Source organism: Scyliorhinus torazame, chromosome 1, assembly GCF_047496885.1.
Source record: "Scyliorhinus torazame isolate Kashiwa2021f chromosome 1, sScyTor2.1, whole genome shotgun sequence".
Taxonomy (NCBI): domain Eukaryota; kingdom Metazoa; phylum Chordata; class Chondrichthyes; order Carcharhiniformes; family Scyliorhinidae; genus Scyliorhinus; species Scyliorhinus torazame.
The window spans coordinates 128176511-128193118 of NC_092707.1; the positions used below are offsets into that span (position 1 = coordinate 128176511).

General features: G+C 50.8%; 1 protein-coding gene across 1 annotated transcript in view; it reads left to right on the forward strand.

Moving 5' to 3' along the window:
* The window catches only part of LOC140412183 (sodium/potassium-transporting ATPase subunit beta-1-interacting protein 1-like), a 1037825-nt gene extending 1032225 nt beyond the window's left edge, over nucleotides 1–5600 (forward strand). The window contains exon 8 of the mRNA XM_072500802.1: nucleotides 1208–5600. Within this exon, the coding sequence (XP_072356903.1) occupies nucleotides 1208–1239 (32 nt within the window). The 3' untranslated portion in view covers nucleotides 1240–5600. The remainder of the gene's footprint in view (nucleotides 1–1207) is intronic.
* The last annotated feature ends 11008 nt before the right edge of the window (nucleotides 5601–16608 follow it).

Here is a 16608-nt window from a genome sequence, read left to right on the forward strand (position 1 = left end):
CATGTGCATTTAAATGAAAGGCACATGTCTTAATGTTGATTTGTGCATGCATGACATGTGTATGTTTTTGTGTGGCTTGCATGTTTATATGTTAGTGTGAATTTACATGAGTATGTTTTTGTCTGTGTCCATGTGTATAAGTAGATCCCCTGAAAGAATAGATAAAAAATAAGAAACAAATGCATTTCTACACACAGGCACACACACAAACAACACTCATCTTCATTGACACTAATATATAAACACGCAAGCTACACACTAAACCATACACACATTTTGCATGTGTAAATAGGGGGAGGGGGAAATTGTCACAGCCTGACACTGTCCAGGGTTAGAATCTTACCGGTGACAGTTCGATAATCATTGGTGATATTCCAACACTCTTTACAACTCTATGTTCACTGACAGCAGCACACGTGAAAATAAATATGCTGCAGAATCTGAACAGATATTTACCTCTGGTCATTATACTCTCTTCTCCTGAAAGTGGGCAGCACGGTAGCACAGTGGGTAGCACTGTTGCTTCACAGCTCCAGGGTCCCAGGTTCGATTCCTGGCTTGGGTCACTGTCTGTGCGGAGTCTGCATGTTCTCCCTGTGTCTGCGTGGGTTTCCTCCGGGTTCTCCGGTTTCCTCCCACAAGTCTTGAAAGACATGCTGTTAGGTGAATTGAACATTCTGAATTCTCCCTCTGAGTACCCAAACTAGGGGCTTTTCACAATAACTTAATTGCAGTATTAATGTGAGCCTACTTGTGACAATAAAAGATTATTATTATAAGTGCTGATTCTTTCCAGGAATAATTACAGGGCGTGGACTGCCCTCAACTACATTTCCCAAAGGTATTTTTTTCACAAATTACTCAAGATCATGAATATTGGTGGGCTATCTGACCATGGGGTATGACATTCTAGTTAAGTCCTATCTCCTGATACCCACAAGAGGGACAGGGGCTACTGAGTGGTTAGTTTCCTTTCCTCTGCAAAAATGCTCTGAGGCCAGTTGCCACTGACTTGACTGAGAGCTCAGCACAGATGGGCAATTGACACTGGAAATTCCATGTTTCATGGCTCATGTCCAAGCAGAGTTGGTAACTTCGACCACTCAGTAGCCACCGAGGGGGTCTTTGTGAGTTTTAAGGGAATGTTTCAGAGTTGAACTCATCTTTTTTTAACAGGTTTAACTCAGTCATTTTTTTGGATTTGCAGGTCAAGGTAAACAGGGGACGACCTGGTCTTAACGAGGCAGCAGCTGAGAACAGGAGACGTAGAGACATTCTGCACCAACTGTCAAAAGCAGACACCATCCGGGGATTTGTTAAAGAATAAGAAAGCTCCAAGATGCACATGGAGAAAGACAGAGAGTGAAAGAGCAGAAGAATTGTAGGGAATTCAGACAAAAAAAAGTTCAGTGGTAACCGGTTGTAAATTTCATAGATACTTCACAGAACCCAGAGAATTTGCTATTTTATAGATTAGACAGAAAGTACACTAGCACCCTCTGATGTTCAATGTCCATAATGACTGGCTGTATTCACAAAGCAGTTCTTCGACGGCAAGAGCTCGGCAACTGTCTAAATGCGACCTGCTTCCATGGAGATCAGTAGGTTGGTGGGGGGGGGGATGAGCAAGGTTGGTGTTACAGAGTCCCATTATTTCCACAATCTTTCCTATCGTATCAAGTAGGCGGATTGGATCCAGTGGTTTGTCAAGTTGGAAAGAAGCATTTGTGATTTAATTCTCTGTTGAAAGGCTTTTGTCCACCGCAGAACCTTACAGTTGTTTGCAAAGATCATATAATTAGTACCTCACAGCGTTAATGTAGTGATCCACGTGACAGGAGCAGGAAGAGCTCATCCCTGCTTTGATGCTTGGAGACACGAGATTGCCTAAGAGCATTTTTAGGTGCTGGGTAACATCAGGCTGGTTACTTTACTGGTTGGAGTCCTGTACTTGCTTTCCTCATGTGTGCAGATTGTGAGCTGCTTTTATATTACATTGGTATTTTGAAGGGTGCATTGTTTCAGTCGTGGAGCATCCTTCAGACGTACAAAAGTTTTAGTTTAATTGTAGACCCAATTAGCAAATGGGGCCCCAGCCATCACCTGGTATTAGAACCAAGTCTTGGAGGATGTTTGCTTACGTTGGTCTCAAAAGCCATTAATGTGGTTTAATATGGGTGTTGTGAGATTGATAGTTGTAGTGGGGGGGTTGGGGTTCTAGGAGTAGACGTGAGTGTTATATCTTCAGGCCATAGGTTGGAACAAATGCAAAAGAGACAGGAGGAAGAACCTTATATGAGGTGGTGTGATGGACTGGCCAGTGATATCCAGCTTTAATGTGAGAAACTCTTTCATCCCAGGTAAAATGTGTATCAAATGAACCATAAACAAATCACACACATTTGTTCTCATTTTGAAAATGTGATTGTGCTACAGGCCTCAACTGAAATTTCACTTCACTGAGAGGTTGTAGAGGAATCATCTCTGCACCTTCCTTGAGCTTGATAACACAGAGCCATGGTAATAAAATTGTAATGTCACTGGACTAGTTAGTATACAGAGGCCTGGACCAATGATCCAAGTACGAGTTGAAATCACAATTGGTGGCATTTAAATATCCATTTATTAATACATTTGGAAAGAAAAGCCAGTCTCAGTAATGAAACTCTGTAAAAACCTATCTGGTTCAATAAGGTGCTGTTCCACATCTACAGCAATGTGGTTGACTCGCTATTAGCTGTCTCTCTGAAATGGCCCAGAAAGCCTTAAAATTATAAGATGGTTCGCCACCACCTCTTCAAGGACAATTAGGGATGGGCAAAATAATGATGGGCTTTCCAGTGAGGTTCATGGGCTGGTTCTCTGTAAGCGGGATCCTCCGTTTTGCCAGCAGCGCACCGACGGCCTGGGGGTGCCCACAATGGGAACCCCCAATGGCCAGCTGCCGGGACAAAGAATCCCGCTGCTAGCGGGGCGCGCACACCATAAACGGGTGCAGTGGGATGGAGAATCCTGCTCATATCTTTCCTATGAAAGAAAAGGAAAATAACTTCTGCAATCTCTGTGCCCGTCCACTTTTGGGTCTTGCGCATCCCTGATTTTTATTACTCCATCATTGGTGGTCACGTCGTCAGCTATCCCGATCCAAAGCTCTGGAATTCCCTCCTTAAAGTTCTTATTCTTTCTCATTTGAACTGAATCCTTCACCAGGTGATGCTTCCTCGAACCTCACCTCCAGAGTGGGAGGTGGGGGGTGGGGTGGGAGGGGCACTGCATTGTTGCTGATGTTTGGGGCACCTGGACTGAAAAGCCTTGCTTACTGAGAATGGTGGGCTGGCACTCCTGGCTTCCTGGTGAAACCTTCTGGGAAACACAATTAGATCAAGTTTCACATTTCACAATAGCATCAGCAACAAACTTTCTTACACAGGTATTGTGGCAATGCAAAGTATGCTACATTGTGGTGGCACACAATGCTTGGGAAGGAGAGAGTGACTGAGGACATGAGCAAACAGGAAAAAAATGGGTGCCAACCAGGAGGCTTCTGCATGACATTGTCTCTTTTCTCCATGGGGAGATTGTGTCTGGCCAGTTTAGGGAAATTTGGTCTACTGGAGATATCGGGCGTCAGTTTTTTCTTTCTTATTTGTTTTTAGGATGCAGGAAAGGCTGCATTCATTGCTGTCCCTAGTGCTCCTGAGAAGGTGGTGGTTGGCCTTTCTTCCTTGACCAATTCTGCTCTCTGTATCCAAAATACTCAGACCGTGGTATTAGGTAGGGTTTAGTGATAGTCTTTACAGATGATTGGTTTGCGTTAATGCTGAGTTTCCTGGCATGATCGGCTGTCATATATTCAATTGAAAATCAGTGGAATCCCTAGGTACACATAAAGGCCAAGGTTACGCTGATCAATCAGGAGCTCCACAAGGAAATTCCCAGTGCCCAGCCCACACAGGGAACAAGGTATTAGTACGGTAATGAATTGAGTTGAATGTATAGAGCAAGCCCCATCCACACATTGTCAGTGGGACCAATTTGTGACCATAAGGCTTCCAACTGATTTCATGGGAATGCCTGTGAATCTTAACAATGTTTTACGTGGTTGTTGGCGATAGATTTTAGTTTTCGGGATTTAATAGAGGGATAGGTGAAGAACTTGGCAGAATTTCTTTTAGTTGGTTAGAATGAAATTGGGTTGAAGGTGAACCCCAGGAGAAAAGACTGTAGGCAATATGACTGGCTAATAACTAAAATAGCAAGAAGCCAATCAAAAACGGGGAGAAGCACAGATAATGAAATACTCTTAAGGCTGATCTATTGGAGAACCTGATAGGGTAGGTTGGTTGAGCGAAATTGTTTCCTCTGGTGGGTGGGGAGAGAGCCCAAAGCAAGGGCACATAAACTTAGAATCAGAGTTAGGCCGTTTAGGCTTGATGTCGGGAAGCACTACATTACGGAAAGGATACTGGAACTCTCTCCTCCAAAAAGTTGTTGAGGCTGCTGATTAATTGAAAATGTTAAAATTGACATTGATAGATTTTTGTTGGGCAAAATGTATGAAGGGTTCCTGACTCCAGGTGAAGAGCTGCTGTGACCTGATTGAATGGTGGAACAGGTTTGAGGAGCTGACTGGCCTTCTCCTGGGCCTATGTCCCTTAACCAGTCAGGCAGAAGGAGAATATATCTTGGCAGTTACAGTGTAGAAGATAGGCTCAATGGCTTATTGGCCAGTACTTAAACTACAGGCCTGCTGTACACTGATGAGCACAGAGTGAGAGATTCACACCCTCATTGCCTATCGGTGGCTTTATGGTCTCTGACCGTTCTTTGGGTAAGCGTTTGGAAAGCAGAAAGAGAAAGTCACCTTTCTGTATCAAACTCCTGGTTGTTTTTTGCAAGTGCCAATGTTTTCTGCTTGGTGGTGATGCTACAGCAGGTGGTGAGTTTATGGTCAGTGGTATCCTGGTTCCTTGAATTTAGCAATAACTTGCTGCTCATTGCTTTCTATTCCACGGATAAAGACAATTTGGCGCCACCAAAGCAGATGCCACAGAACCTGCTTCAAGTGGCAAAGGTGACCTTCTACATAGGCTTCTATATTTAGGGAGACCCAACATTGGTACACTTGTTGACTTTGGTTTGACTCTTGCTCTCCATGGTATCAAAACGTCTTGGTTACTGTTGCAGTTGGGCGTTTACATAAAAAAATAAGGTTTCACATTTAAGGTTAAACCCTCGCCCCGTTCAGAAGCACATGTTGTCTGAGGGTAAAAGGCATCACTGTGTGGTTAATGTTCTTTTTTGGCATCCCGGGCACCATTTATTCTGCATCGCACAACTTTCTTGGTGACTGTCTTCCCTCATTTTTGTATTTGGGTAAATGGTTGCCAGCAGTGCCAGGGGTGAGAATGACCAAGTTGAGTTTCTACACGGTTGGATCGAGTGTTTGTTTGTTTGTTTGATCCTTCTCTGTCCAGTGGCAATAAGATGGTGGGTGGCTCCACATTCTTAATATTTTGGCAGTGGTCTGTATCCAGTTCTTTGGGTCTAGTGGTCTTTGTGCTGTTTGACATTTATAGGCCATCGTGGAGGCTAGGGTGGGGGGCGGGGGGGGGGGGCTAAGGGGGGGCATTGGAAGTGGTTGGATGTCCAGGTGTAGTAGCTATGATGGTCTTCTGGCTGGTGTGCCTTTCCATTTACTCCAACAGATTGGAGCGATTTGGAAACCTCTCTCTCTCTGATTGTTTACCGGTGAATACGCGTCTCTATTCTTGCAGGAGGGTGATTAGGGTCTGTGGTCCATGTTGGTGCTGAGAGGTTCATGCATCAGCATTTAGTTGTCAGGATTGTGCTTTGACTTGTCTGAATTTTAGTGCTTCTCTCAAGTTGAGCTCTCCTTTTCTCCTCTCTTAGCAAATGGAAGTTAGGTCTGGTTAAAACAAATCCTGACCTTTGTCCTGTGTTGGCTTCCATATTGAGGCAACACCAGAAGTGTGTTGGATAGTGCTCTTAGAGATTGCTGACAGACTGATTTTTAAAAATGGTTACAGACCAATTTTTAGGCTGTTCGGACCTTTCCTCTTAGTACACACCATCCCAGCTGAGGGGAGAAGGGTGGGTGACTTGGGTCAACCAATGGTGCCCTCAAACCTATCAGGAGATACACCAGCGACCAAAAACTAATAACGGACACCCACTCCATATATACCCAGAATGGGATAACTGCAGCCAATGTTTATAAAGATTATAGGGGCCAACGTGGCCCGGAACCATTATTTGGGCTTTGGTGGGGGTATTTGGAGCTCGGTAGGGTATGTTAGTAGGAGAGAGCTAAGCAAGCAGCAGTTTGAGCACTTCCCCAATTCTTAGATCTGCTGTGTGAATACAGCCACTGGTCCAGACGCCTTAAAGCCTTTTTTGAGAACCTACTGAATGTGTATCACAGTTTTCTGCCACACATTATTATCTTTGAAAAATGTTGCTGTACCAGATTATCATTCTGAATTTTGTAAAGCAGATGGAAAATTAAAAAAAAGGCTGCAGCCAGTTTTAATAGTAGACTGTGTGCTGATTTGAGAAAGTGTTTCCATATACTTCATCTGTGCCTGTGAAAGTTATTCAAAAAAAGGCCTGTATCTATATAGCCACATTGGATTTGGATTTGGATTTGGATATTTTCACATGTACCAAGGACAGTGAAAAGTACTTTTCTGTGTGCAGCTGAAACAGATCGTTTAGGAACAAGGACTTCCGGTGGCGTTCGTGAGCGGAGCAGTCGCAGCAAAAAGGCTCCCGCAAGTCCACAAAGTCGGGGCTATTTCAAGGGGTCTCTGGGTAAAGAAAAATTAAAGTCCTGCGAAATCGGGAGCATGGGAACTGGGTCCTCGGGAGCGGAGCGATCCGGCAGCCCCCCCCCCCCGCCCCCATGGCAGCAGAGCGCAGGGCAGGACAGGAGAGCGCAGGGTGCGACGAGCGGCCGCCCGGACCAAGCAGCGGGAATCAAAGCGGGGACCCCCCCCCCCCCCCCCCCCACCGGCGGCGACCACCACGGGGCAGGAACAAAGAGGGACTCCCGACCAGAAGCCTCTCTCTCTCTCGACCTGGGTGAGTGAGGGAAAAGGAAGGAAAAAATAACTTTTGCAAAGCTTTTGCAAAAACAAAACTCTGAAAAGAAAACTTTTAAACTTTTTAAAATCCTCTTGGCACTTTTGTTTTTCCCCCTTTTTCTCACCCAAAACAAGTTCACCTGAGAAGAATTTTATAAAAGGAAAAATAAAGTGGTAAGGGGGAGAAGAAAAAGGGAAAAAGGGAAGAAACAGGAAAACAAAAAAAGTGGGGGGGGCGGGGGAAGGGAAAACCAAATGCCAGAATGGAGCCAAAGCAGAGGGAGAAAGGGCACCAAAGGCAGACGGGACAATGGGCGAGCCAGTTCAGACGAGCTAATCAGTACACGAAGCAGCAGAACGGAAGTATCGCCGCATCAAAAAGAGCTGGGCAGACAGGTGCATTCTCCCCCGGGGCCAGGGGGGAGCTGGAACTGGAAGGCAGCCTTTGCCGATGCGCTGAGGGAACATCAGCAGGTAAACAAGGCAGAGGGTAGGGCAGGCATAGAGGCTGCAGTGCAGGCAGCAATGGCCAAGGCCCTGACGGAGGTGCAGCAGGCCCTGGGCAGAGCAGAGGAGCAATTGGACACCCAAGGGAAGAAACTGGAAGCCCAAGAGGCGACCATTAAGAAGCTGGAGAAAGCAGCGACTGACATGAGTGACCAGATCACGGCCCTGGAGAGGGAGGTGGCGAGACTGGGCACAACACAGGGGAGCCTGGAGGGCAGGGTGGACGACCAGGAAAACTGCTCGAGGAGGCAAAATGTCAGGATAGTGGGCCTACCAGAGGGGATCGAGGTAGAAACCCCACGACATACGTGGCCGAGATGCTGGGCAACTTAGTGGGGTGGAAAACCTTTCCTGACCCACCAGAAATGGACAGGGCACACCGGACGCTGCGCCCGAAGCCCAAGGCAGGGGACCATCCGAGAGCAGTTATAGCTAAACTGCATCAGTACCAAGATAGGGAAACAATCCTGCTCTGGGCCAGGAAAAACACGCCATTAGAATTTACGAGGAAATTGGGGCAGACCTAGCCAGGAGACGGGCCGAGTTTAATAGAGCGAAAGCAGCTCTTCACAAGAGTGTGGTAGTCTGTGTAGAGGTATTATGGTACCTGGTAATTCTGGAACACCATTGGTAGATATTGTATGTTTCCCATTGGTCAAGCTGTATGGTAGCTCCGCCCTGATAGGCAGGGTATAAGAACCCGTGCCGCCACAGCAGCCCTCTTTCTGTACCTGAGCTGCTGGGGGAAATATCTAGCTTATTAAAGCCTTCAGTTGGACTACAACCTCGCTTTGGTGGTCATTGATCATGCATCAATTTAATAAGCTAGATGGAGCTCCGAATCAAGCCAGAGTGTCTGCAACTCAGCCCCCACGCTGGAGAAAGAGACGCTAGGCCTCAAGGAGGCACGGGCCCTTGCAGTCTCCCTAATGTGGCCTCCCTAAATGCCCACGCTTATGTCCCCGACCGTGCGGCAGCCCCCTGGGCAGCGTGGAACCCCCCCGCGGCCGACCCCGAGACATCTCCCATCCCCCCACAAGCTTGTGCTGCAAGGCGGCCTGGCAACCCCGGGGGGCCCCGCTGCTACTTTTGCGGGCAGGCCAAGCACTCCCGGCAGCGCTGTCCGGCCCGCGCATCCACCTGCAAGGAATGCAGTTAAAAGGGCCTCTTCGTGGTGGTATGCCAGGCCCGGGCTGTCGCTGCGGTCTCCGGTGGTGAATGCGGACCGCCACCACAATCCTCTCCATGGTCTCCGTGCGGCTAGCGGGCGCCGCCATCTTCCTCCTCCAGGGGCACGTGCGGCCCCCGGGCGCCGCCATCTTGTCCCACGGACGCCACGTGCGATGGATGGGTGCCGCCATTTTGTGCACCCCCAGCCATGTGCGACCAATGGGCGCCACCATCTTGGATGGACTCCCAGGACCCCAGCTCGGCTGACCACACACCGCCCGAAGAGAACACTCAACTGCTGCCGCGATTAGCCTCGGTGACCCTGGACCAGTCCCAGCCTCGAACACTCTCAACTGCTACAACAATGGTACTAATTAACTGGCACGAGACGTCCAGCTTAATCGACACTGGGAGCATGGAGGGCTTCATACACCCCAACACGGTAAGGCGCTGTTCTCTCCCCGTCCACCCCGTTAATCAAAATATCTCCCTGGCCTCCGGTTCCCACTCAGTCGAAATAAAGAGATTTTGTGTAGCAAACCTCACGGTCCAGGGAAGGGAGTGTAAAACTTAGCGGCTCTATGTCCTTCCCCACCTCTGCGCGGCCACACTCCTAAGGTTAAACTTGCAGTGCAATCTCCAAAGTCTAACCTTCAAATTCGGTGCAGCCTCGCGACCCTCAAGGTCGATCCACCTTCCCTGTTTGCGAACCTCACCCCGGATTGCAAACCCGTCGCCACCAGGAGCAGATGGTACAGTGCCCAGGACCGGACTTCATCAGGTCAGAAGTCCAAAGGCTACTGAGGGAAGGAGTCATTGAAGCTAGCAACAGTCCCTGGAGAGCTCAAGTAGTGGTGGTAAAGACCGGAGAGAAGCATAGGATGGCGTACAGTCAGACCATCAACAGGTTTACGCAGCTGGGCGCGTACCCTCTCCCCGGCATATCCGACCTGGTAAACAGGATCGCGCATTACAAGGTCTTCTCCACGGTGGATCTTAAGTCTGCCTACCACCAGCTCCCCATTAACACTAGTGACCGCAAGTACACTGCCTTTGAAGCAGATGGGCGGCTCTACCACTTCTTAAGGGTTCCCTTCGGTGTCACTAATGGGGTCTCGGTCTTCCAGCGCGAGATGGACCAAATGGTTGACCGGTACGGTTTACGGGCAACATTCCTGTATCTCGATAATGTCACCATCTGCGGCCATGACAAGCAGGACCATGACACCAACCTCCGAAAATTTCTCCAGACCGCAAAGATCCTAAACCTTACGTATGACAAGGATAAATGCGATTTAGCACCGACCGCCTAGCCATCCTCTGCTACGTAGTGCGAAATGGAGTTGTAGGCCCTGACCCTGAACGCATGCGCCCCCTTATGGAGTTCCCCCTCTCTCACTGCTCCAAGGCCCTGAAGCGCTGCCGAGGGTTTTTTTCTTACTATGCCCAGTGGGTCCCCAACTATGCGGACAAGGCCCGTCCCCTGATCCAATCCACAGTTTTTCCCCTGTCGATAGAGGCCCGCCAGGCCTTCAGCCGCATCAAAGCAGACATTGCAAAGGCCACGGTGCATGCCATCAACGAGTCCCTCCCCTTTCAGGTCGAGAGCGACGCGTCCGACGTAGCTCTGGCGGACACCCTCCACCAAGCGGGCAGACCCGTGGCCTTCTTCTCACGTATCCTCCATGCTTCCGAAATCTGCCACTCCTCAGTGGAAAAGGAAGCCCAAGCCATAGTGGTAGCTGTGCGACATTGGAGGCATTACCTGGCCGGCAGGAGATTCACTCTCCTCACTGACCAATGGTCGGACGCCTTCACGTTCGATAATGCACAGCGGGGCAAGATCTTGCGGTGGAGGATCGAACTCTCCACCTATAACTACAAGATCTTGTATCGTAACGGGAAGCTAAACGAGCCTCCTGATGCCCTGTCCTGCGGCACATGTGCCAACACAGAAGTGGACCGCCTCCGAGCCCTCCACAAGGACCTCTGCCACCCGGGGATCACTCGCTTCTTCCACTTTATCAAAATCCGCAACCTGCCCTACTCCATCGAGGACGTCAGGACAGCCACCAGGAATTGCCAAATCTGTGCGGAGTGCAAACCACACTTCTACAGGCCAGAGAAAGCGCACCTGATAAAGGCTTCTCGTCCCTTTGAACACCTCAGTATGGACTTCAAAGGCCCCCTCCCCTCCACCGGCCGCAACACGTACTTCCGGAACGTGATTGACGAGTACTGCTGGTTCCCATTCGCCATCCCCTGCCCCGACATGACCGCAACCACCGTCATCAAGGCCCTCCATAGCATCTTTACGCTGTTCAGGTTCCCCGCTTACATACATAGTGATAGGGGGTCCTCCTTTATGAGTGACGAACTGCGTCAATTCCTGCTCAGCAAGAGCATTGCCTCGAGCAGGACGACCAGTTACAACCCCCGGGGTTACGGACAGGTAGAGAGGCAAAACGAAATGGTCTGGAAGACCGTCCTACTGGCCCTTCAGTCCAGGAATCTCCCAGTCTCCCGCTGGCAAGAAGTCCTCCCGGATGCCCATCACTCCATCCGGTCACTGCTTTGTACCACGACCAACCAAGCACCTCACGAACGTCTCCTTGTCTTCCCCAGGAAGTTCTCCTCTGGGACCTCGTTCCCGACCTGGCTGGCACCTCCCGGATCCATCCTGCTCCGAAAACACGTGCGGGCGCACAAGTCGGACCCGTTGGTCGAGAGGGTCCATCTTCTCCACGCTAACCCCCAGTAGGCCTACGTGGCGTACCCCGACTGCCAGCAAGATACGGTCTCCCTACGAGACCTGGCGCCCGCCGGATCCCCACGCACACCCCAGCCACCAGTCCCACCCTCCTTCCCACCGGTGCACCTTACAGCCGGCCCCTTCCCAGGAGGATCGGTTCTTCCGCCGGCGCAGTCTAGGCCCCACCGACGCTCCCTTCCCAGATCAACCGGCTTCCCCACCAGCGCTGTCTAGGGGTGTTGAAGCTGCCACAGAGATCGAGGCCACGCTCCTGGAGTCACAGACGCCCGAGCCTCCACCGGCGTCACCACCAGAGCTTCGATGATCACAGAGGCCGACCAGGGCCCCCGATCGACTGATTGCTTCATTTTAAAATGTATATAGTTAATTTTGAAATTGTAAATAGTTACGACAATAAGACAAAATGCTGTGTCATAATATACACAAGTATATGATGGTGCAGACACACACTGATGGACACACAGTGCGACCAATCAACACACACAACACCGCAGCCAATCACCAGTGAGAGCACACGCACTATAAAAACAGGGGGCATCAGAGTTCCCGCTCATTCAAGTTGCAGCTAGCTAGGAGGACAGAGCTCACAGCCTGCAACACAGACATTCACCATGTGCTGAGTGCATCAACTGGTTAGGACAAGGCAAAGGTCTTTAGTTAAAGCTAGTATTGTATTTAACCCAGACTAAGTAAGTTTAAACAGTTAATGATTCAATAAAATAGTGTTGCAGTATTTCAAGTGTTGATGACCTGTATGTGATCCAGAACACCCAACACATCATGATACCAGGTGTGGTGGGATACTAGCACTTCTTAGACCTACCTGCAAGTGATCGGCCTTCCGCCAGCATTCCGTCATCCTGCGACATGGACAACATCAGCCTGCCGCCGCCACTCCGCATCGCCGGCAACCTCGGGGCCAACTGGAAGATTTTCAAACAGCGCTTCCAGCTCTTCCTCGAAGCCACGGACAGGGAGGGCGCCTCGGACACCAGAAAGATTGCTCTTCTCCTCTCCACGGCCGGGGACCATGCCATCCACATTTTCAACTCTCTCACCTTCACAGATGATGAAGACAAGACGAAGATGAAGACGGTCCTCCTCAAGTTTGACACTCACTGCAGCGTAGAGGTGAATGGAAGTTTCGAACGCTACGTGTTCCAGCAGCGTTTGCAGGGTAAGGATGAACCTTTCCAATTCTTTCTTACGCACCTCCGCATCCTTGCGCAATCTTGCAGCTATGGGCCCACCTCCGACTCCATGATACACGACCAGATCGTTTTCGGTGTTCAGTCGGCCCCCTTACGTCAGCACCTCCTCAAAGTAAAGCAACTCACCCTAACGACCGCCATCGAAACCTGTGTCTTAAATGAAAATGCCACGAGTCGGTATTCCCATATACAAGCGGCTGAAAAGGCGCGGCAAGGTCCCCACGAGGCGGAACGGGTCCAAGTGATTGTGCACCTCCAGGACCTCAGCCTGGATGAGGGCGGCCATATCGCGCACTTTTCGCAGATTCCCGCACTTGTATACACCAAACAAGGGGACAGCAACGTTGAGGGCTGTAATGCGCAGGCGCGCACCAGGCACGACCGCACCGCGCATGCGCGGTGGCGCAGCGAATGTGCTGACGTCACGACGTGCGGCAACTGTGGCTCCGCACAGTTAAAGCGGCAATGCCCCGCAAAATCTCGACAATGCCTACGATGTGGCAGACTTGGCCACTATGCTGCCTGCTGTCGAGCAGCTCAGCCTGCCAACTCATATCGCTTCAGTCAGCCTCGCAGGAATGTTCGTGCAATTCAACCCACGGTCACTGAGTCCGATTCCGACCTCCCACACAGTGGTGACACCGAGGAACGAAGGCACCTTTTCGAGTCGGTGTCGTAATGAAAAACAGGCTGTCCCCGAAGCAAAGACACCAGCTGCTGTCGGCATACAGCATCGATCCAGACGATGAGTGGTGTGCCACCCTGACGGTCAACCGGTCCCAAATACGATTCCGCCTGGACACTGGTGCCTCCGCCAATCTCATGGCGTGGTCTGCTTTGCAAAGCCTTCGTGTCAAACCAGTCATCCTTCCATCGGCCTGCCAGCTATTGGACTACAATGGCATCCGTGCTACCAGCTCATGCCAACTTGAAGTGACGCACAAGTCACGGAAAGCCAACCTTCCTTTCGAGATGTGGGCTCCTCGAAGGACTCTCTGCTTGGCGCACAGGTGTGCAAGCTGTTGAACCTCGTTCAAAGAGTTCACTCTCTTTCTCCTGATGACACGCCCGCCTCCCAGGACGCTGACTCCAGGGCGCAACTCAACGCCATCATCGACCAGCACCGCGACGTCTTCGAAGGCATGGGAACACTCCCATATACTTACAAGATCCTACTCAAACAGAACGCCACGCCTGTGGTGCATGCACCTTGCAGAGTCCCAGCACCCCTTAAGGACCGCCTCAAGCAGCAGCTGCAAGACCTCCAAGACCAAGGAGTGATCTCCAGAGTTACGGAACTAACTGACTGGGTCAGTTCCATGGTGTGCATAAAAAAGCCTTCCGGCGAGCTGAGATTTTGCATTGATCCCAAGGATCTGAATCGCAATTAAATGAGGGAGCATTATCCAATTCCCAAGCGCGAAGAGATCACATGCGAGATGGCTCGCGCCAAGCTCTTCACCAAACTTGACGCCTCGAAAGGATTCTGGCAAATTCAGCTCAACAAATCCAGCAGGAAACTGTGTGCCTTTAGCACCCCCTTTGGCAGATATTGTTACAACAGGATGCCGTTTGGGATCATATCTGCTTCAGAAGTGTTCCACAGGATCATGGAACAAATGATGGAAGGGATTGAAGGTGTTCGCGTTTATGTCGACGACATAATCATTTGGTCCACCACCCCGCAGGAGCATGTCAGTCGCCTCCAGCGCGTGTTCAAACGCATACGGGACCAGGGCCTACGCCTCAACAGAGCCAAATGCTCCTTTGGTCAGACGGAACTCAAGTTCCCAGGGGACACATCTCCTAGTTGGGTGTGCGGCCGGATGGGGACAAGGTGGCTGCATCACAGCCATGAAAACGGCAGAGGACAAGAAGGCGGTCCTCCGATTTCTGGGCATAGTCAACTTCCTAGGGAAGTTCATCCCTAACCTCGCCACTGATACCACGGCTCTCAGGAACCTGGTTAGGAAGACGACAGACTTCCAATGTCTGGGCAATGTCAGGGCAGCACGGTAGCATTGTGGATAGCACAATTGCTTCACAGCTCCAGGGTCCCAGGTTCGATTCCGGCTTGGATCACTGTCTGTGTGGAGTCTGCACATCCTCCCCGTGTCTGCGTGGGTTTCCTCCGGGTGCTCCGGTTTCCTCCCACAGTCCAAAGATGTGCAGGTTAGGTGGATTGGCCATGATAAATTGCCCTTAGTGTCCAAAATTGCCCTTAGTGGTGGGTGGGGTTACTGGGTTCTGGGGATAGGGTGGAGGTGTTGACTTTGGGTGGGGTGCTCTTTCCAAGAGCCGGTGCAGACTCGATGGGCCGAATGGCCTCCTTCTGTACTGTAAATTCTATGATAATGGCTTCCTGCCCACAAGCGCAAATTGAGAGAACTCAAAACCAAACTCACCACGGCCCGGGTCTTAGCTTTTTTTTGATCCAGCGAAAGAGACAAAAATTTCGACCGATGCCAGCCAATCTGGCATTGGGGCAGTGCTCCTGCAAAGTGATGCGGCCTCATCATGGGCCCCCGTTGCATATGCGTCACGTGCCATGACCCCCACAAAACAGCGCTATGCGCAGATAGAAAAGGAGTGCCTGGGCCTTTTGACCGGTATCGTCAAGTTTCACGATTATGTATACGGCCTTCCCCAATTCACCGTCGAGACCGACCATCGCCCGCTGGTCAATATAATACAGAAAGATTTGAACGACATGACGCCTCGCCTCCAGCGTATTCTGCTCAAGGTCCGGCGATACGACTTCCAGCTGGTATACACCCCAGGCAAAGACCTAATCATCGCCGACGCTCTCTCCAGGGCAGTCAACACTCCGTGTGACCCAGCAGGATTCGTCTGCCAGGTTGACGCCCATGTGGCCTTCGTGGCCTCCAATCTACCTGCCACGGATGAACGCCCCGTCCAAATCCGCTGCAAGACAGCGGCTGACCCTTTGCTACAGCGTGTCATGCGCCACCTAACAGATGGGTGGTTCAAGGGCCAATGCCCGCAGTTCTACAACATCAGAGATGATCTGGCGGTAGTCGATGGTGTTCTCCTGAAACTGGACCGCATTGTCATCCCGCACAGCATGCGACAACTCGTCTTGGAACAGCTACACGAGGGCCATCTTGGCGTGGAGAAGTGCCGCCAACGGGCCCGAGAGGCAGTGTACTGGCCCGGTATCAATGATGACATCGCCAACACAGTGCTCAACTGCCCCACTTGTCAGCGCTTCCAGCCGGCCCAACCACCTGAGATCCTACAGCCCCATGAGTTGGTCACGTCTGCTTGGTCCAAGGTGGACATCGACCTGTTCCACGCGCTGGGCAGGGATTATGTCCTGATTGTAGACTATTTTTCAAACTACCCGGAGGTGGTATGTTTACACAACATCACATCGTCTGCAGTCATCCGTGCCTGTAAAGACACCCTTGCTCGACATGGCATCCCACTCACTGTGATGTCGGACAATGGCCCCTGCTTCGCAAGCCAGGAATGGTCCAACTTTGCCAGGAAGTACAAATTTGTGCATGTGACATCCAGTCCCCTGTACCCCCAATCCAACGGGAAAGCGGAGAAGGGCATCCACATAGTCAAACGGCTCCTCTGCCAGGCTGCTGATGCTGGGTCCAATTTCTACCTTGCCCTGCTGGCCTATCGCTCGGCCCCACTGTCCACTGGCCTGTCGCCAGCCCAGCTGCTCATGGGTCGCACCCTGAGGATGACGGTGCCGTCCATTCATGTCCCAGACTCGACCACGTTCCGGTCCTTCAACGAATGCAACTGTCTCGTGCACAGCACAAGGCGGCTCATGACTCCCGTGCAGCTGATTTGCTTGCTCTGG